The sequence below is a fragment of the Coenobita brevimanus genome, chromosome 43 (assembly GCF_032717465.1).
Source record: "Coenobita brevimanus isolate Jiangsu-jjx chromosome 43, ASM3271746v2, whole genome shotgun sequence".
Taxonomy (NCBI): Eukaryota; Metazoa; Arthropoda; class Malacostraca; order Decapoda; family Coenobitidae; genus Coenobita; species Coenobita brevimanus.
This window is the reverse complement of record NC_136996.1, coordinates 1436796-1458231: the sequence shown is the minus strand read 5'-3', so window position 1 is coordinate 1458231 and position 21436 is coordinate 1436796. Positions and strand designations below refer to the sequence as shown.

The 21436-nt window shown below is 40.7% G+C and overlaps 1 protein-coding gene across 1 annotated transcript in view; it reads right to left on the bottom strand.

Moving 5' to 3' along the window:
- Positions 1 to 11249: 11249 nt before the first annotated feature.
- RhoGAP93B (MyTH4 and RhoGAP_KIAA1688 domain-containing protein RhoGAP93B) overlaps positions 11250 to 21436 on the bottom strand; it is a 174831-nt gene continuing 164644 nt past the window's right edge. The window contains exons 13-18 of the mRNA XM_080270806.1: positions 20697 to 20923; positions 20162 to 20324; positions 19449 to 19624; positions 17932 to 18043; positions 16841 to 17067; positions 11250 to 14931 (exon numbers count right to left, since the gene is read on the bottom strand). Coding sequence (XP_080126932.1) covers positions 14727 to 14931; positions 16841 to 17067; positions 17932 to 18043; positions 19449 to 19624; positions 20162 to 20324; positions 20697 to 20923 — 1110 coding nt within the window. The 3' untranslated portion in view covers positions 11250 to 14726. The remainder of the gene's footprint in view (positions 14932 to 16840; positions 17068 to 17931; positions 18044 to 19448; positions 19625 to 20161; positions 20325 to 20696; positions 20924 to 21436) is intronic.

Sequence of the window (21436 nt, the reverse complement as noted above, 5' to 3'; positions counted from 1 at the left end):
CCAAGATGCTTCCAAGAGCGTGCCCTCCTCACCCCTTTGTATATGCCATGTCTCGTATTGCTCTACCCAGCTATAAGCTGAGTAGAGCTATACAAAGAAACATGGCAATCAACAAAGGATGAGAACGGCTGTATTAACATGCACTGATTGCTAAACACACTGTGCACTATGTGTTTGCATTAATGCATGTTAAAGATCAATACAAATGGCAGATCACAACACTGAGTAGGGCCAATGAACCCATTTGGTACAAAGATGTTTTATTCCTGCTAACACCACACAATTTTATATCTTACAGGGCTGACAACTGAAGGGCTGGGAGAAATAGGTGGGTATATCAAGGATTCATTGTAGGCCAGAGCCACGAGAGAAGGGCACGGATGGTATAAGAAATCCTTAAGCTGAATAAAATAGTGTGGCAGGAGCAACAATAAACTGAGAGAAGACATCACGGTACTGAAGGGGCTCCAAGATACATCCACTAGTTGTGATGCATGATTAATATCCATCAACAAAATCACATTGCATTGAACCTAACAATTTTATATTCAACTGTAACTTGGCCCAATTTTCCATTCTTTTCCAGCTATCACATAACTTGAGGTATGAAAAGCAAATGCTATGCCTCAAAATCCTTTTCACGGTATTTGTGACTAGCATCGTGTTTTAACACTATTACAAGTCGCAATTCAGGCTGGAAACGTTAAAATTTTAGGCCAAGGTAGTGTTCTGAATATAATCTCACCAAACAAATCTTTACAAATGTAACTCAAGGCCATATTACTATAACTGAAAATATGAAGGTGTGGACAAGCTACCTTTACCTACAGCCAGGTTCATTAATCCTGTAGGGGTACAAATTGCCTCCGTCCCCTGCCATTTCACTGCCCTTACTGAAACTTACAATCCCCTCTCTCATATACCTCCTCAGTCCCCTACCCCCCACCTCAATCACATACACTCTTTTTGTTTCTTAATCTTCATTCCCTGAACATACAACCCCCCCCTCACATACCTCAGTCTTCCACTGCCTCTTCTCTCACCTCCACTTCACTTAACATACTCTCCTAGTTGGTCTCACTCTCCATCCCATCCAACTTAACACCATCCTCTTTCCTATACCTCTACTACATCCTTCCATCTCATCCCCGGTCTCCCTTTCCACCTACCTCTCACTCAATCTCACACACACACACACCTAGTTAATTCTCTCATCATCATTACTCCATCCCTCCATATCAGCCTCGGTCTCCCACTTCTAATTTTTGGAGCAACAGACAACAGAATGAACTATTTCTGATTAGACTATGATATCGAATGCAGGCTTACAATTTCTACCAATAACAGCTCTTCCCTAAAAAAAATTCCTTCACTCTGATGATGATAAGGCCACCAGTTACATTTTACAGTTATGAAGTAACATTTCTCACCTTTAAGACTTTGTTCCCTTGGGGGGGGGAAAAAGGCTTAAGCTTTTATGAACAGCCTCCTACTGTTTACACCTCACATTTATTTCTTGATCATATAATAAACAGACATCATAACCGAGACAGGCTGAAATTTAAAATTTATTGCTCATGGTCTGGTGCAAGTAGACAACTGAACTGTATATGAAATCAGTATGCTGTTCCTGCCCTACACAGCCATTTCATACCCATGCAACTGGTGTTTTATTAAATACATGACAGATGAACATTATTGCAGCTAATTTTTGGGCAATGTTCCAAATGGATTTAAATGACAAAAAAAATAAAATAAATACATAAATAAAATAAAAAGAGCCAAACTCAAGATCCATTATTTCAAGATGCCTGGACACACTGTGCTTAAAAAGACTGGAAGTCATAGGCAATTCCAGAGTTGGCTTGTTGCATATATGATGGACTGAGAGTTACAGCAGACTCTTGCATTAAAAAGTTGGACAGAAAATGAACGAGGGTTTGCTGCTACACATGTGCTATGCACCAGCTGTTGTTGTGGAGGGATGCAAGCAGACATGTCAGAGCAGTGACCACTGACATCTCAACAGAAATGAGATAAAGATGCAACAGTTGCAGAGAATAAAAACTGGCATGCTGTATCACTATGTGCCAATAAGCAAAATGTCAAGAAGTTTCAAATAATTTGTCTGCACCAGCTTTTTTTTTTTTTTTTTTTTTAATGCAGTTCTCAGGTTACGTGTTCAGTATTTTTATTAAAAATTTGCAAAAATACTTCACTCACTGGGAAAACAATTTTTATAAGATTTTAAAAAGCATGATTATTTTTACTGCATCCAAAATACAAGGAATTCTACAACTGCCTTGTCAAAATCAAGCGGTTTTCTGGATCATAAAAGTCTTAAAGGGGAAAATATGTACTCCACTAGATAAAACTAAAATAATCATATAAAACAGACATTTATTGGAATGAGAATATTTTATTGTCAGCACATATACCAATATGAGTAATGGATGTGGGATCATGAGGGCCACAATATACTAAAATCTAAATGAGTGAAAAACTACTAAAAAATCAAAGGGTCTGACTGAATGGCCAAGAGATTCTCCCACAACCACAAATACAGACAGTGCAGATACAGATGTCCTCGTTTAAAGTCACAAGCATGGACTAAACTAACCGTATTCCCTCCATACGACTGGTAAACTATTCCTTCCATACAACTGCTAATGAAAATTTGTACCCTGCTCAATAAAACTTACTGGTACTCTTTTCAACTGATAGAACTGGGCCAAAAATAAAAATGGGAGGGAGAGGAGCGTTCACTGTTTGATGATCCTCAGTTATGAGGTACAAATCTGCCTCCTTGGTTACTTTTAGTTTCATATCCTTTATAAAGGCTCCAACATGCTTGCATGCATCTGCCTTGGCCACCTAATGACAACTCTCCAGGCCACAATCTCCGGCAGCCTCCCTGATCCCTGAGATTTCATTCTCTGACTCCATCCCAGTTCTTTTTTTGGTCTGACTCTCACAACTCTACCATCAACATTCACACCTGTAACCCTCCACATCAATCTGTCATCTTTATCCTCTCAACAAGCCTGAACTATCTCAATTTACTCATCATCGCAACACGAATATGATCAAGTCGCATCCTGCCTCGCAACTCTTCAATCACAATCCTAATGCCCCCCCAGGGGCTATCATTCAAGGCCACACTACATACAAATCAATTATCATTTCTGTATAAGCCAACGAATATCCTCTACCTTCACCACCCAGGGCTCGCCACCATACAGCATTACACTCCTAACACATGCACATACAGTACAACATCCCTTAGCATTTACCATGGAAGATGAGCCCTTTCAATGTCAAGAGAGGCAACAGCTCCCTGAATTTCCTCCAATCACTCCTCACTCCAGCCACATAGCTAACTCCAGCCCCACCTCCAGCACATAATGCCCCTCCCCCAAAAAAATCACACAAGAAATTCACCAGCAAGATCAATCCTTCACACCTGATAATCTCTACATACTTTCCTAGACACAATGGAAAAGAAATGAGCATTATCTTGCAGTCTACCTCTAGTACCACTACATCTCTTGTGCACCCACTTATTACAACAGTGCACAAGATTGAGTTACTTCTCACTCTGGTGGTAAGTCACACATGGCCACACTCCCTCTGCTTTAACAGTACTGCCACATGCCCTAGATATCGTCTTTTCTTTACTATTCATATCAACCCTCGAATCTGGCTACACACTGCCATCAACTGAGATGAAAGGGAAGAGATCGTCAGGTTTGAAAACATGTTATACCAATGGAGGGGGTTGCCTTCAATCGGGTGGGACTAACAGATTGGGTAGCTCCACAATCCTATTAAACAAACTCACTCAGTTCCCTCCACATCCTCCCAAAGGTAATGATGGACTACGGAAGGGCAAATTCTGCATGAAACCCACCATACTCATGCTTAGATAAGTCTGGGATCACAAACCAATTTTTCAGCAAATTATTTACTTTTATGATTATTAGTACCGGTATTAAAAGAAATGTAAATGAGGGCTTTCTGTATATACACCTGCAGTTCTTTCACTTTAACCTGGCCAAGATTTACAGTTTTGCAGCTTAATTCATTAAAAAAGAAAAAGGCAATATCTTTAAACCCTTCCCACAGCAATTCTTAATGACCAGCACCACTAGTTTTAATCTACTGTCCCAGCCTGGAATGCCAGATCAAAAGTCGGTAATATTAGGCCAAGTTAAAGCAAAAAGGGAATAATTTTAACACATTACCAATCTTCCTGGAACATGTGGGACTTTCCTCTACATAGCTCGGTGGATCTTGCTATCTTGATATGAACTTCAACCCTCCTCTTAGAAGTCAATTCACCTCCTGCAAATACAGACAAATTAATTAGCTGGTTTGTTTTCATTTTATGGAACTGGACCACTCCCAAAACTTAAATATTAAGTTGTAGTTGCTAAGGCACCAGGCCTCCCACACCTCTAGGCCACCAGGCCCCGCACACCTCTAGGCCACCAGGCACCTCACACCTCTAGCCCACCAAGCACCTCACACCTCTAGCCCACCAAGCACCTCACACCTCTAGGCCACCAGGCACCTCACACCTCTAGGCCACCAGGCACCTCACACCTCTAGCCCACCAGGCACCTCACACCTCTAGCCCACCAGGCACCTCACACCTCTAGCCCACCAGGCACCTCACACCTCTAGCCCACCAGGCACCTCACATCTCTAGCCCACCAGGCACCTCACACCTCTAGCCCACCAGGCACCTCACACCTCTAGCCCACCAGGCATCTCACACCTCTAGGCTACCAGGCACCCCACACCTCTAGGCCACCAAACACCCCACACCTCTAGGCCACCAAACACCCCACACCTCTAGGCCACCAAACACCCCACACCTCTAAGCCACCAGGCACCTGAACATACTAATGTAAATGAGTTTAATATCCAATAGTAAAATATTTATTTTCCATCACCCTGAACTTTTTCTTACCTAAAGATGGGGCGAGGCAAGTTCCAGAGAGCAAGGAAAACAGTGAGAAAGACCACCTACGTCATCCTAACCTTTCCCTACCAAAGGCTGGGATGGGGCAGGATTCAGAAAAGACTGAGAACTAAACATGCTTTGTGAAATAGGAAACTTTTTACTAAATACATGTAAAGATGTCTTACTTCACCTCTCATCTTGGCCATTCTTTACCACCAGCCACCCAAACCAAGCAAGCCTTAAAATCTCCGATTTGAACCAGTTACGCAGAACTGAAATTCCTTGAAGACGATTACTGTATATTGTTTTTAATATCGTACCCAAACTATAGTACATACCTAGAATAAAGTTAACAACAGAATAAATGTTAGTCACAAAGGAGTGGTATGGCAAAGATGTATAGACAAAGTATATCAAACTGCCAGTAAGATACATACAAGCTGCAAATTGAAAATCTAGCCCAAGTTAAGGCAAAAGGACCATGTCTTGACACCACCACTTTCAATTTTAACCACTTAATGACTGGCAGTAATCTTATTCACCTGATGAAACTAAGCCACTCCCAGAATTATGATACTAAGTTCTAACTGCAAGAAATCTGATGAGCCTTAGTTAAGATTAAGACAGGAATGAGAGCTATGAGGTACAAAAAGTCTCCTTGCTTACTAGCCTAATCATCTCGGTAGCCTGACTACAACTGACCTTCAACTGATCTGAGAGGGGATATGAATCTTTCGTCGGGTTAAAACAAAGGCACTATGCTACTTATCTGAAGACTTCTGCATTTCCATCTAGTCTTGTCCCCCTTGTTTGGTGGTCCTCCCCACCTGTCCTCTCAGACCACACCATCAGACAGTCCTTCCTCCAGCCACTTATCCAGTCTTCCGTCAGATAGCTACTTATCAAATGAGCGCAAGGCCACCACAAGAACGCAACTGCAATGCTTATAAATATATATTCCCTATTTTGTATTTAAAACAACGTGCCATATGCAAAAACAAACTTTGAGACGTGCTACAAAGCCTCCAAAACAGGAAAAAGGGGGGGGGGGAACAAAGTTTGAACAGTATTTTCACGTATACGAAAAGCTGAAATTTTACAGTAAATAACAATAAAAAAGTAATTGGGGAAAATTAACTCTGACAATCTATTTTCAGCTAACAAGACTATTTTATCCATCTGAGTAATCTAGCAAGTTTTAAGTGTTTACAAGCAAAGTAAGGCAGCAGTTGTAGGGAAGGAGAAAAAAAAAAATATTTATTCTATTTTCAGCTAAGATTTTTTAACCATTACTTTTCAACGCTTCGACATTACTTACAGTAATAACACTCCCAAGGCAAAAAAAAACATCAGAAAATGGAAGAAGAACTTACCATATCGGGAACGTCTTCACCCCGTCACGGTGCAAGCCAGTGTGCCCTGCCTTGCCAGGTATTTCAAGCAGCTTACCTCTCCCTCCCCCCACTCCCCTCCCCCCCACTAGTTCCCTACCTCCACTCTTAAACCCAGTTTTCTCCACCCCCTCCCTCCTTCATTCCTTCCCTCCCTCCACCTCCTCTACCTCCCCCATTTTCTATACGGTGGTTAGTAGTAAAGACTATGGCCAATCATGAACACTAATGAATTTGAAAATAATGTTTCAATATAGGCTAGTCGTACGGTGTTCCCCCCCCCCTCTCTCTCTCTCTCTCTCTCTCTCTCTCTCTCTCTCTCTCTCTCTCTCTCTCTCTCTCCTGTGTGTTGTTTGGCAGTTAAGTGTGGTGTGATAGTATAACGACTGTAAGTGATGCTGTGGTAGTAGTGGTTCTAGGTAACTGATCAGGTGGTAGTGGCGACTTTGCGTAACTGGTGTGGTAGTGGAGAAATGGTTTGGTGTGGCAGGCATGGGTGTGGTAGTGGTGGTGATAGCGGCTGTGGCTAACTGGTGTGGTGTGGTGGTGACAGTGGTTGTGGCTAACTGACGTGGTGTGGTGGTGATAGTGGTAGTGGCTACCTGGTGTGATGTGGTGGTAGTGGTGGTGACAGTGGTAGTGTGTAACATGCTGCAAAGAATACATGCCTAGTCCTCAAACATAGTTATAAATAAGACACTATCACTATCCCCAAGACAAACACACTACCTTAAGTAACCACTGGCAACCCAAATGATACTTGCATCAGCAACTTCAGTCAACAACAAAATCAACCTTATCCTTATTTCCACCTGGGAAAAATAATCCATGACTCACGAAATGGACATATCATTATTATCCTGATCACCCCCCCTCAGACCTCTCCCAATAAGGATGAGTTGAAGTACGGTCCACAAAGCTAAGCGGAAAGCTAGGATGGAGAAAACATGGACAGAGGAAGAAAATGATCAGGCTCACTGAACTGACCGACTTTCTGGCAGGTAATTAATTTGCTTAACCGAAGAAGGTCCTCACACCCAAAGCCCATTATATGGACTTTGCTCACACCCTGCACACACTGTATGGGATGGATGAAGCGCATGAAAATGGATGTGGAAATCTATCATAAATTTTACAGTAACGCGAGATTTGACTTAATTTACCTTTTTTCTGCATGCAGATGCTGCATGTTTTAACTGCACGATAAACTTCCACTATCAAAATGCGGTGACAAACTGAGCGTTGTAACATACCTCATGAGTTAAGTACGTGGAACAAACGCCACACTGGTAGTCCACTTGTTCCGCCACCGTTTGTGGCCGTCCATGCTCATCGCTGCTGTGCAAAACTCCGTAACCTCACCTGGTTTACTCGCACGGTAGGGCCACAGCACCCATTCTCCCAGATCATGAGCCTCCGGGCAAAGATCTTAAAAGAAGCGACCGAACACATGACACGGTTGAACAGAGGCACTCAAATGTCCTTCTTCTGTATCTAGCTTATCTTGCGTAGCAATCTGGCTGAGCCGCTGAATAGCGCGCGTCGTCTGCCGTATTAAACTTTTTTTCAAAGTAAGTTTTGTTATGCTTCATTGGCTTGAATAATATTTCAAATAAACTGAGACGTGAAAATGATAATGAAATATTATTTGATGCTTTTGTTTCAAAAGAAGACCACTCAAGAAAGCAACATAAAAGGCATTGCATAGCCTTCTTCCTTTTCAGAAAGGATCCCGACTCCACAAAAGTGCCCGTGGGACAGGCAGCGTTGCCTTTGGCTGCCTTTGGTTGCTGTACAAATGAATGCCTTAGACCCACCCTTCCTGCTCCTTTCCCCCGCCATCTTCCCATCACAATTTTGTCTCAATAAAGGTACTGGGAATGGGATTCACGAGGATAATACAGCGTGGCTGTAACAGAATAATACCCTTGTGCGTTTACTCTTCCTTACCGTAGCACAGCAAAGTTAAAATGACCACTCCACCCGGCAGTAATAGTCTGAACTACCACTAATTCCATTTGCTACCCCACTTCCAGCAGTTAATACATTATGCACATATTATTGGCATTTCAAACGCAAACTGAATCCGACTCAGGTATGGTGGCGGTGGTGATGGTGTTATGGAAGGTGTGTTTGGTGTATAACCAATGTCTTACGCCCCTATTGCACTCATTACTGATGATAAATAACACTTACGTATAACTGTTCGTAATAACTGCACACAATGCAATCGAAAAGTAACTATGTCGACTTAACGTATTGGTGGTGCGGATGAACAGTTGTGACTGGCTGGAGTCTAGCCTATCTGAAATTATGTTGGCCCCAAATAGGCCCATTTACATTAAATATCACATATACAAAACTTTTCGCAATATTTGTATGCAACAGTAATGAATGGTAACAGCGCTTACCACATTTATAGGGTTTGACAAAGCCCGGAGTACCCTTCCTCTCTGATGTCTGGCGGTTTTTTTTTTTTTTTTTTTTTTTTTTTTCAGCAGGTGGACCGTCTGAGATGGTGGGCGACAGAACCAACAGAGCTAAAAAATCTGCCATACAACTGTTAGATGCCTCAGACATTTCACTCAACAGCTCATCAAACTGAAAGATTGTATTTGAAGTTTGAGCAACCATATAATACACAAAAACGCTCATATAATAGTAAGTAACTGGGTAATATCTGACTAAGAAGCAACAGTCGTCCACGCCACCAAAAATACGGCACCATAGCCACCAGAAACTCCTTTTTTCCTTCCCTTCTGGCTTCCATCCTTCCTCCCTGTCTGCCATCTTTCCATCACTCCTGCCATCCTTCCTTAATTCCTTCCCTCCTGCCATTCTTCCTTATTTCTCTCCCTCCTGCCATCCTTATTTCCTTCCCTCCTGCCATCCTTCCTTTCTTCCTTCTGACCATCCTTCCTTCCGACCATCCTTCCTTCCTTCCGACCATCCTTCCCTCCATTCTTCCTTCCTGCCTACCTGCCATCCTTCCTTCCTTCCCTCTTACCGGCCATCCTTCCTTCTTTCCCACATGCCTGCCATTCTTTCTTTTCTCACTTACCTGTCATCCTTCCCTTCTACCTCCCTCTCTTCCCTCATGACTAGCATTCTTCCTTCTTTCCTTCCCTTATACCTGTCATTTTGCCCTACTTCATGCCCGCCATCCTTCATTCCTTCCCTTAAACTTGACATTTTTCCTTCCCTTATGCCTGACATCTTTCCTCTCTTCACTCATGTCTACCATCCATCCTTCCTTCTTCCATGCCTGCTAGCCTTCCTTTGCTACTGCCAGCCACACTTCTTTACTTCCTTCCTGCCTGCCATCCTTCCTTCCTTTCCCTCATGCCTGCAATTCTTGCTACTTTCTCCCATGCCTGCCATCCTACCTTCCTTCCCTGATGCCTGCCATCATTCCCTCATGCCTTGCATCCTTCCCCAGTTCCCTTCTGCCTACCGACTCATGCATTTTCCATCATTCCCACCAGCCACCTTAATCTAACTTCCTCTCTCTCTCTCTCCTTAATGAAATCTACCTTCCTCTCTCTCTCTCTCTCCTTAATGAAATCTGCCTTCCTCTCTCTCTCTCTCTCTCTCCTTAATGAAATCTACCCCTCTCTCTCTCTCTCATCTTAATGAAATCTCTCTCTCTCTCTCTCTCTCTTTCTCTCTCACCTTAATGACATCTACCTTCCTCTCTCTCTCTCTCCTAATTAATGAAATCTACCTTCCTCTCCTGCCTACCAACCTTCGATCCTTCCCTCTTGTCTGCCACTTTCCTTTCTTCTTGCCTACAATCTAAACTAACTTTGTTTCCATTTGCCAGTCAGCTTAGCCAAATATCCTTTACTTTCCATCTGCCAACCTGGTCTGTCACAGCTTTTCACTCGCCTAAATGCATATCTAATCTTTCCTCTTACCCTGAAAACTTTAACACAGTTCTCATCTTCAATAATTGATGTTTTGGGGTCACTAATTTTGTTCATTTCCATGCTCCCATTTCTCATAAACTGCATGTCCTACTTTAATGTGCAGAGGATTTGATAATTATAACACTTCTTGTGTTCAGTAAATATGTAGCAGCGTGGCTCAGTGGGTTAGAGTGCTCTGCTCTGACCAAAGGGTCTGTGGATCAAATCCACCCAACGGTCATTGGTAGACATCAGGAAGGGCATCCAGTCATAAAATGCTACACGCTCCAATCCAAAGTCTTCTACCCATGGGCAACACCTTAGCTCTTCGGGGATACCTGGCATAAAACTTTTTTTTTTTTTTTTCATGTTCAATAAATATGGAGAGAAGGAATCAAAAGCTAAAAGTCTTTTTATCTCATATTCCCATTTTTTATCCTGGTGCTCACTGCTCTGTGTGTGTGTGTGTGTGTGTGTGTGTGTGTGTGTGTGTGTGTGTGTGTGTGTGTGTGTGTGTGTGTGTGTGTGTGTGACCTTTTCCAGCTAGGTTACTCAGTTCAGATGTGTAAGGAAAGAGTAATCAGTTGCTCACCCCTCTGTGGCATTATGTGAACAATTAACCCCAACCATCCCACAGAATTCAACTCTTATGGGCCATATTTGGCTGTAATGCCTTAACTCAATGAAACAGCAGGTGTCTATAAAATTGCATAAGGGCAATGGAGTCAATGAACTACAATGAATCATTACACAGCATGAAAGTCCACACTTAACCTCCCTGCATGCACCAGAGAACTGTTCCATAAAGGGGAAAGTACCAAAGTGTACAGCACAGGGGTATGGTACTGTGCAATGGTCACAAATGTACATTCACATACATCTCTCTGTACCAAGTACACATCAGTGTTGATATCTGTGTATTTTACTTAACAAAATGAATGATTAAATGAAATATTCTTGGATAAAATAAACGAACAGTTTTAATACTCATATGATACAAATGATTTTAAATGCTTTCAACATTCTGAAATACAGCTATACAATATCATTTATTTTACATTGAGACTTCTGTACAAGATGCATCAAAATTAATATAAATTATCATACAATAGATAAAAAATTAATATTTTCTGATGCATGGGTACTATTGCTAAAGCCAGAGGCAAATGAAAGTAAATGCATCAGAAACAATTTGTACAAAATAAAAAATTGTGCTTTCCAATACATGAGGCACAAAGACAGGAAAGTTAGGCAGAGTTGGTGTAGAGGCGGCAAGGTGATGACACCAGCTGTATGGACATTTTGCTATACACTTCACTCTCAAGCATCAATGGCTTTGGCTTTAATATTTTCAAGTCACATGTCAAAGAATATTTACTATTCAGTTTATGATACCAAATTAACAGATATGACTCCTTTCAATCACTCATTCAGAGGGCACTAACATCCACCAGTAAATCAAAGCACTGACTCTAAGGAAGCTGCTTCCTTAGAAAATACCAGCACTTCCAACAACAACCAGAACCACTTGGTTAATGACAGTGCACTGACATATACAGAAAGTTTTTTGCACATTAACAATACATAGTGTATGCTTAACCATACATGAGGTTGGGTTGAAATACTGCGGATGCTGAACATGTCTGGATCAAGGAAAGTAAAATCTCTCCCTCCCATCTCTGTCCTGCTGGTCATAAGTGGGTCATACATGAGAAAGACCACTGATGCCAGTATTGTCCAGTCCAGTCAGTTTAATGTCAGTCAGGCAGAGCAGTACTGCTGCTTTCTTGCCAGTCAGATACTACTGACAGATAACAGAATCTGGAATTACAATATTCATTCCCAAGATATCTGGTCCTTACAAGCGTTCAAATGCTCATATGCCAAAGGATGATTGGAAAAAAAAAAAATGAACAACATTATCAAAAGACTTCAAATCCTTCTATCGGTATACTTTCCAAGTTCATTACCAGTCCTTTAATAAACTGTAAACTGTACATACTGTATAGCACAACCTTTGTGTTTATCTCAATAAAACTTATCATCATCCAAACCTCACTTCCCACCATACGGTCAGATGAGGCAAAGTCCAGACATCCAGAAAGAACCTGACAGAATGACTCTAACAAGTTTTTACTCTTTCATAAAATACCAGATATAATTACATTCCTTGTGCAGTATTAGTACCAGCTAATTGAGTATTTGGAATCAGTGTATCTCCTGACAGGAATGGAAAATTGCACTAACCGACTGGGTACCTGAAACAGCAATGTTCTTACTGACCAAACTTGCAACTGCCCATCCACAAGGCCACATCAAGTCTCTGAGGAATTGTTATGGTTAAAATTATGCCATATAACCAGTACGAGTCAACACTATCTTTTACTCAAGTCCACTTCATTCTCTCCTAAATATGCAAGTACACATTAAACTTTCCTCTAAACAAGTTAGGAAAGTAAACACTGCAATGTCAGCAACAATGCAGTTAACACTGTATAGAAAAATAACTTTTTAAATACAAAAAGATCAGTCAACAAAAGTATGTGTGCCTGTAACAAATGCAAACAAGGTAGCTTTTTGATCTGCTGTTTGTTTGTCTGAGTTGGCACGTGAGAGTTGATGGGAGTCCTGTACACAATGAAGACTAGAATACAGTTACCACTTCCACCATGAAAGGGCACTGAGGGCACAATGAGTATAGTTCCTCTGGTCTGATCACATTGAGAAACCTGTGCACAGACAATACACATAGCTAAGGGTGATTAAAGGTGAGATAATGATGCACCAATGAAGACTGTCAGTCTAGAACTTAGTTCACAGACTCTCCACACTCCAACTTTGCCATCATCATGACTTCCCTTTCATATCTTTAGTTATGCAGAAATTGTTCTCTAATTTACTTGTGTAAGTAGGTATTGCCCCCTTGTTTTCTTTACCTATGACAGGCCACATAGCTTTGTGCAAGGCCTCCCCCCTAACTCCCCACCACACACTGGCTTACATTCACATACTGTACACTCCTATATACACAGACGCGTGACTATCATACCTCGATGCACTCACCCATGGATCACTTGTTGCCATGAGCAGCCACGAGCACTTTTGACGTCAGTGACTACCTAAGCTTAATCACCTATAAATATTTAAACATTATGTTTAAATATTTTAAGTAAGTGAAGGATCCTTAAGCTCTTACTTTAAATGTGTTTTCCATGTACTGTACAGTATAATGCTGGACTCCTCCTTTGGAATGTTACTGTTTAATTTATCAAACTTCATTACAAAATCCAGTACTGAAATACAGTATAGTACTTTTAAAATATATTAAATTCTTATTTTCTAGATACTGTAAAAAGTATGGTAGAGTACAGTATAAAAAACTGTCACACAGACAATGGCTCACACAAGACTTGCCGTAATAAAAAAAATTATAAGTAGGAATACAGTTTAGCAATATTCCTAATATAATAATAAAAAAATCTATGGTGGCATATCTCAAAATGTTAAACAAAATATAATCAACAAAACCTCTACAGTATATCATGATACAATATTTTCATAAACAGCTACTTTGGAACTGAATAAAGAAATACAGTATGAGATATATGCTGACTTTATGAACATGTTTTTTCTAATTACTGTAGTTAAGTTACCTGCCAGCAGGACACAGAATACTCATCATAGAAACATGAAAAAGCATTGTAAAGCACCTCCTGAGTACTCTCCCAGGATTTAAGTCATTAGGCTTTAGTATCTGATACTGCTTTGGTATGACCATTTATGTTTCAACATATAATGGAGAGGCATGGCTCATCTGTACATATCAAACATAACAGTAACCAAAACTGGAAAAAAAAAAAAAAAAATGCTCTATACTGTCCCGTATAGATATTCAGAAAACATTTAAATAGGAATTATGTTGTGATTATCTGTAGGATATCTGAGCATTTACAATAAACATCAATAAAGCTTTCTTTAAGAGTACCAGGTACTCAGGAATACCAATCAACATCCTGCCAAATGTAAACTTTAACAAGAAAAGGCATCAGGTGCCAAATTCAAGCATTGTTTAGATAACTGGCAAGGCAGAGAGAGCACCACAGCTGCTGCATGTTCTTCAGTGTACACAAAATATTCCATGAGTTTCAGGCTGAGAGCAGATGTATACAGTATTCTGTCCTCAGTTTCCTATACCCAAGTTAAGTTATAGCAGGCAATTGAATGATACAACTTGTAATGACCTACTTTGACCTGTGGTCATGAGTCACTTACATCAAATGACCATAACCTATTGTGATCCATCTTAACCTACAATGACCTCAAGCAACATTCTTTGGTGACCTACAGCAACGTGACCAAGTAAGAGACTCTGTGACTCTTACCATACAGAATCCCCTCGCCCCTCTCCCCTCCCATATGGTCCCCACATGACTTCCTATCCCCTACACTCTTCCCTCCTCAGACAACACCCTCCATGAATGTTGTGTCGAGGTTCTGTATAAGGGTGCGAAGGAAGGCCATTTCCTTGCGAGTGTTCTCATAGATAACTCTTGGGTCATCACTGGTGCACCGTAAACAATTGGGCGCCATCACCATTGCTAGGTTGCTGGCGTCCATCTTCGTTGCTGCAACTATCTCTGGCTGGGCAAAGTACTGTAGGAACCTGTATCAAAGAATCATAAATTAACAGCAATGACTGAACACATGTTTTAATTTGGTTTTCTGAGAAAAATGATGAAATGTGCTGCTTAATATGCATATGAATGACTGATGGAGCAGCATATCAAAGTGAAAATAAATAACCTGTGTGATCATGCACTTGAAGAGAAACCAACCCACTCAAATTTAATGACAGTGATTCATCTATAGTTCATCAAATAATTCCTGCCATCCATCATCCAATCCTATGCTGCCCCATGAGGAGCATAGGAGCCCGGGGCTAGGCAAGTTGGTCCTGACAAGATGAAAGTGACCAGCCTCACTCATCCCTGAGTGGCATTACGTATGCAATAAACCTCAACCACCTCTTGGATATAAATCTGCACCGGCTCAATCCAATCAGAGTGCCTTAATTGCCCACTAAACTACCAGGCGCCTTAATTTAGTTATATGGTTACCATCCAGCGTACCGTAGTAAATGGTTTCCTGGCTTACAAGAAACCATTTGGCTTGTCACCAGGGGAGCACCCAGGAATTTTCTAAGGAGGGGGCCCGTAGTGAGGTGAGGTCAGGTAATCCGATAATTACTGAGAGGTCATATGCAGGTTTAGAGTCAGAGAACTGCTGGCTCATGTGTTACTCTTTGTTTGTACTTGCCAATTTTTCATGTTTTGCTATTATCGAAGTAAATATATATGTAAATTTTTAAAGGACCCAGAGAGCTAAGGTGGGGGGGCCTGGGCCTGGCCCCCCCCCCCGGGTGTGCCCCTGCTTGCCACTCAGTGTAGAGTCACCTGTAGAATGAAGGAAAGAAAGAAAGAAGGGGAAGGAATAATAATAATAATAAACATACTAATTATAATATTGTACCCAAGACTTAATGTGTACATGTGCAGCTGGTAATACTACAGCATAACATTTTTGCCACAGCAAAGGAAAACAATCAACAATGAGAAGAATGAGCAGCTATTTTTTTCCCCCCATTACTCTACAGGCAATGAGAAATTCTGACTATCAACCATAACCTTACTTTGATGTTTGAACCAACAGCCCGAAAATATTTGGGGTCATTTTTACAGAGACCACAAAATTTGCTGTACTTATTCAGTAATAATTTTTCAAAATTCATTTTGGTTATTTTTTAAGGTGGATTACTAAGGAGGCAGAAACAACCAAAATGGAGACAAACTTACTTCTAGACTGATACTAATCTACATAAAATAATGTTTAAAGGTTAAGTGTTCATAAAATCCTACCAGTCATTTAGAAACGTTATGATGAGACAAAAAACATATGTACAGTAAACTCTCAATTATCCATCGTCGCAATATCCGGCCCAATTCAATATCCGGCACTGCTGGCTCAGCTCTATTTAAGCAATATCTGGCAAAATTTTGCAATATTGGGCTCTAAAACGGGATGTAACCAGCAGATCTATGCAACATCTGGCGCATCGAGGTGTATCAACTGTCTTGTAAATGGCAGCCAACCAGCGCTGCACTACTGTGTTGTATCAATACTTTATTGTATTTCATGCTTAATTTTCATCATTTACTCATGGGAAAGTTTTTGGATTGAGGGTCGAGACCAACAGTAATGCAATATTTGGCTCAATGCCAAATACTGAGCTGATGAGGGGTACTATGCAATATCCAGTGTTTCATGTTATTTGGCGTAGGACTTGCCTGACTTCTGTCAGAAAATTGAGAGTTTACTGTATAAAAAAACAATATCACTGATGAAACTCCCTACTCATTATGTTAACAGGCCTGAAAACATGGCTGAGATTTCTTATGGTCAACCTTGACACAGTAATACAATTATGTCTTATCATCCATTCACATAAGAAGAGAACTTTGTTATCAACTAGGCACACCCTCTGATCCCGTGATGTTTTATATCTCCGAACGTACCTGATAAGATATGAAAGAACGAGTCTGTTGATGTCTGGCAACTTGTTGACAAGGGCTACTGCCTGGTGTGGATCATCATGGGCACTGACAGCAGCCTCATAAAGTGAGTCCGGAATGAGAGGTTCATAAAGCTCTCTGTACCACAATTTGAGTAGTGCAGCTGCCACATGAGCATCACCACACTCACCCACTCCCCATTGGTCCACTACCTGCTTCAGCTGATTCACCTGAAAAAAACAAAACACGGGTAATATTGAAAGAAGCAAGATGATAGATCATGCTCCATTATTTTTTATTACTGTAATTCACATATACACAGAGGAGGATATGACACTAAAATTTCCAGGACATTAAAGTGTAATGAGAACTTCTGAACAACAGCTGGGGCACTTAGGGATTATATTCTACCTACTGCTAGATGACCTCGATCAGCTGTAATTAGCATCCCAACTTTATAATAATACTGTATATTGTATACGCTTATTAAGTTGTGGGGATCACTGAGAATTCAATACAGGCATCCCCAGGCAATGTCACAGTGACAAGAGGACATTAAATAATACTGTAATCTTAAAGCAGTGGGTGGGGGTGCCTACCATCCATTTACTCAATGCAGAGCTATCCTCTAATGACTCTATACTGAGAGACGAGCCTAACAGTTTATTGTAGCTCAGGAAGTCATTTGCTATGCTGGGTGGTAACCACATAACCAAATAAACACTGTGGTCTAGAGAGTTAAGACACTCCAACTGGATTTGGTCCATATGAATTTACATCCAAGGTATAGTTGGGGTTTGCATCAATCATATAATGTCATTTGGGGCACGTGACTAGTTACCTTCACTTTAGATGTGGGGACAAACTACCCTAGCCCTAGGCCACTATGCTCCTTATGGGGCATTAAAGGACTGGAAGATGGAATGATAGACAGATGCACTGATTACATACTGTATTATAAACTGCTAAGATGAAAGTTATTCTGCAATGGTTGGAGGGGGGGGGAGGGGGGAATGGGATGAAGTGGGGTATGGATGAGCTCATTCATAACTAATGCTTTCACTGAATGCATTTCACATGAGGGACAAACTAACCTCATCAAAGTCTGCTGGGACTCTGAAGATACCCTCAGTGTTGGTACCCTGTAGTCTCAGCACCTCCTCTGATAGTGTTGTTTGCACCCATGGTAACCTCCGAAGGGGATATCTAAAGCAAACATCACACCATTACTGTATTATACACAATAATAGAACTATTATATCTAAATTCAGCATTTTCTGCACTCCAGTATGAGTAATATAGCACTGTAAAGCAACATCCAAACATCACTGAAAATTAAATATCTATCGCATCACAGGCTCAGTCCATAATATGTCTGGGCAGCAAAGAAACGATTGGTATTCACTGATGAAAGATATCAATGTCTCCAAACCCTTCTGTTACCATTCAACATTAACTACCAGTATGAGGAAATTAAAATAATACTAAGTTCATTACTCATATACCACACATCTATCAATTTTTTTTTTTTTTTTAACTAATACAGTACATTTAGACCACCTGGAAAGCAAAAATATTTACCATGTTTTTCTGCAGCATACTAAGATGGCTGGCAGAAATCCAAGAAAAGCATTACATGATAAATAAATGTATAAAGCTACTTCATTACAAACATCATTAATGTACCAGGCTCTATGTTTGTGCTTTATGCTTACTTGATATTCTATCAGCAAATGAACACTGGAACCCTTAATGAACAAGAGGTTAACTGCCAGTGTAGTGTGTCCAATCACAGTGTGTTCACTGGGCAAGAGACCAAGTAAAAAAAGACTTAAGTTGGGATGTGATGAACTGGAAGTTCCTCATACTCTTGACACACATCCAATGAACTACGATGTCTGTGTAGTACTGTATTCAGCATTTTAACACCATTAACTCTCATGTAATTAATTGGCCATATTAATATTACTACCCTGCATGTACTCAGATGACCCTAGTACAGTACATATACTGCAGTTATATAAACATATTTCACCTGTAATGTGTAGCTTACCACATACGAAGAAGAAAAAAAAAAACTGCAAGCTAAACTCTCATTTCTCTCATACTAACATTACAGTTGTCAACATGGTCAGTCCTACCCAATGAATCCCATCTCCCCTCCTCTCTATGTCATCCTGTGTGAGTCAATCAACAGTAACAATACTTGTCAACAGAGTTTAAAAGACTGATGCTCCCTACTCACTGTACGCTGGTTATACTGAGGAATCCCCCTGCACACAGAATTATGTTGAAAGTGTAGATACTTCAACACAATCTATGAGGGAGATTTTACTGCCCTCATATGGCCTGTGAGGAGTCATGAACACCCACAGCTTCAGCCATTATATGAATGGAATTATCTCAATTCTTCAAACATCTAAATAGTGTCATAAGGGTGGAAGCCCTCTTTTCCCACTCGGATGTCTCCATTACTCTTAGCACTAGAAGAGTATGAAGTTTTGCCCCAGCCAATACCATACATTTTTCTGCCACCTCATGATTCCTCCATAGCTTCCTTTTTACTAATGTGCTGTCCATGGTGAGCTTGCCTCCAATAATTCCAGCTCACCTGTCCACTTGTAGAGCCATAACTTCCTCTAACGTGCCCCCAAACATGGATGCTCTGAAGATGTGCAGCCTGGCTAGGTCAATCTCCTCCAGTGTTGGTTTACGTAGCCGCTGCCTTTTGGCATTGACAATGGTGCGCTCCAACCTCTTCATACACACTCCGGCATAGTGTGCCACCTGTATCACAAGAACAGCCCATATTAGTTAAGAGCTGACTGCTTTAAAAACTTTAGAAAACGTAATAGAACAGCTACATATCTACAGCACACAGTCACTCAAAAAACAGTCTTTAATGGTGGAGGTTCATTTATTTTAGACTAATCAATCAGAAATCAGCCGTCTCACTAAGTTTATTTCTAAATGCCTGCACTGTAATTAACATAGCTCCCAACAGTAATTACCATTCTGCACTTGCGCAGAGAATACTATAGTATTACAAAGAGAAGATGAGCAAATAGTCAGCAATCTAAATTTTTAATATAGTAAGTACTACCCACATATCAATACTTCAAGTATACAGTGATTTATGAGTAAGATGCATCTGCATAGTTGCAATACATCAATGCTGTTTCAGTATCAATGATCAAACTATCCCAATACTGTATCAAGCATTGCCACTTCTGCAACACAGATGCCTTTATTATTCACATGAAAGGCATCCAAACTGTCAAAATAATGCCCACCATACTTTACGCACAAAAAAGTGTAACTTACCTGGATATGTATGGGCCACTTGGCAACATCAGGAAACATAGAGCAGTAGGCAGGATCACAATGTCGGGTAATGTAGCCAGCTAGGTAGGGCCCAAACTTGTCTGATGGCGGGAAGAATGATAAACAAATGGCTAAAAGTTCCCATCCACGCCGCAGGCTGTCTCTGTTGGAAGGAGTATAAGAATTAATATATTTTGAGATAAAAACTGACAATCAGTCAGTATCCAACAGTTATTATCTACAATGATGACCAAATACCTCCACTTAAGTAAGGATGCAATACTGGAGAGATACAGGGCTTATGTGTCTGTGTGATGTCCCCATGGCTGATCAATGTCCACACAGATACAGCTATAAGAAGGCAAGGTTTATGAATATAAGATGAGTGATACTGATATTTAATTACAAAACAATGGTTTGGTAAAAATTAATATTTGCTTTGCCTCCTGCTTTCAGATTTTCAAGATCACAATAATCTTGTATTTTTACATGACCACTTTCTTCTGATAACTGAGCATATAGAAAACTGACTAACCTTTTATGGTTGTCAGTGGTTTGACGGCAGATTTGTACAAAAAGCTCATCTCTGAGGCCTTCGGTGGTGTAGCAAGTGCTGGCCACATCCAGGCCCACTGAGTTGAGAGTCATGCCAGGCTTGGGTTTGCGGTCACTCATGTAGATCTGCACAAGCCGGAACAAGTCACAGGCTGCCACTTTTAAGCTCTTGTCCAGGGTTGCAAGCATTGGTTTCCTTATAGGATCCTGCAATAACAAAAAAATATGATATTTTATAAAACCTTAATACAAGAAACTAGAAATTCACAACAATGCTCGTATGAGCAGTATAAGTTGAAGGGAGGAATAATATACACAATACAGACACATTCTATTATGCTTCAGACAACATACAAACTTTTCTGCAGTACTACACTAGTTCAAGGACTGATCAACTTGTTCATTACAGAACAATATTCATCGTCATTATCACCATCATCTGGACCTTCTTTCCCACCCTAGGGCAGGGTGAGGAGTGGCAATGTCCAGATAGCCCAAATTTGCCCAATCCAATGGGCCACACTCCATTCACTTATCATTCAAGCCCCCAGAATCCTGGCTCTATCAGATACGACAAAAACATTCACCACGTTCTACAGCTTCACATAAAAGTAGTATCCAATTGAGTCAACAATATTCATTCACATTTAAAAATAATGATCAACTAACATCTTATTAAAATAGCTGATTACTACCAGTAATTCTTGGTGGCAACCATCA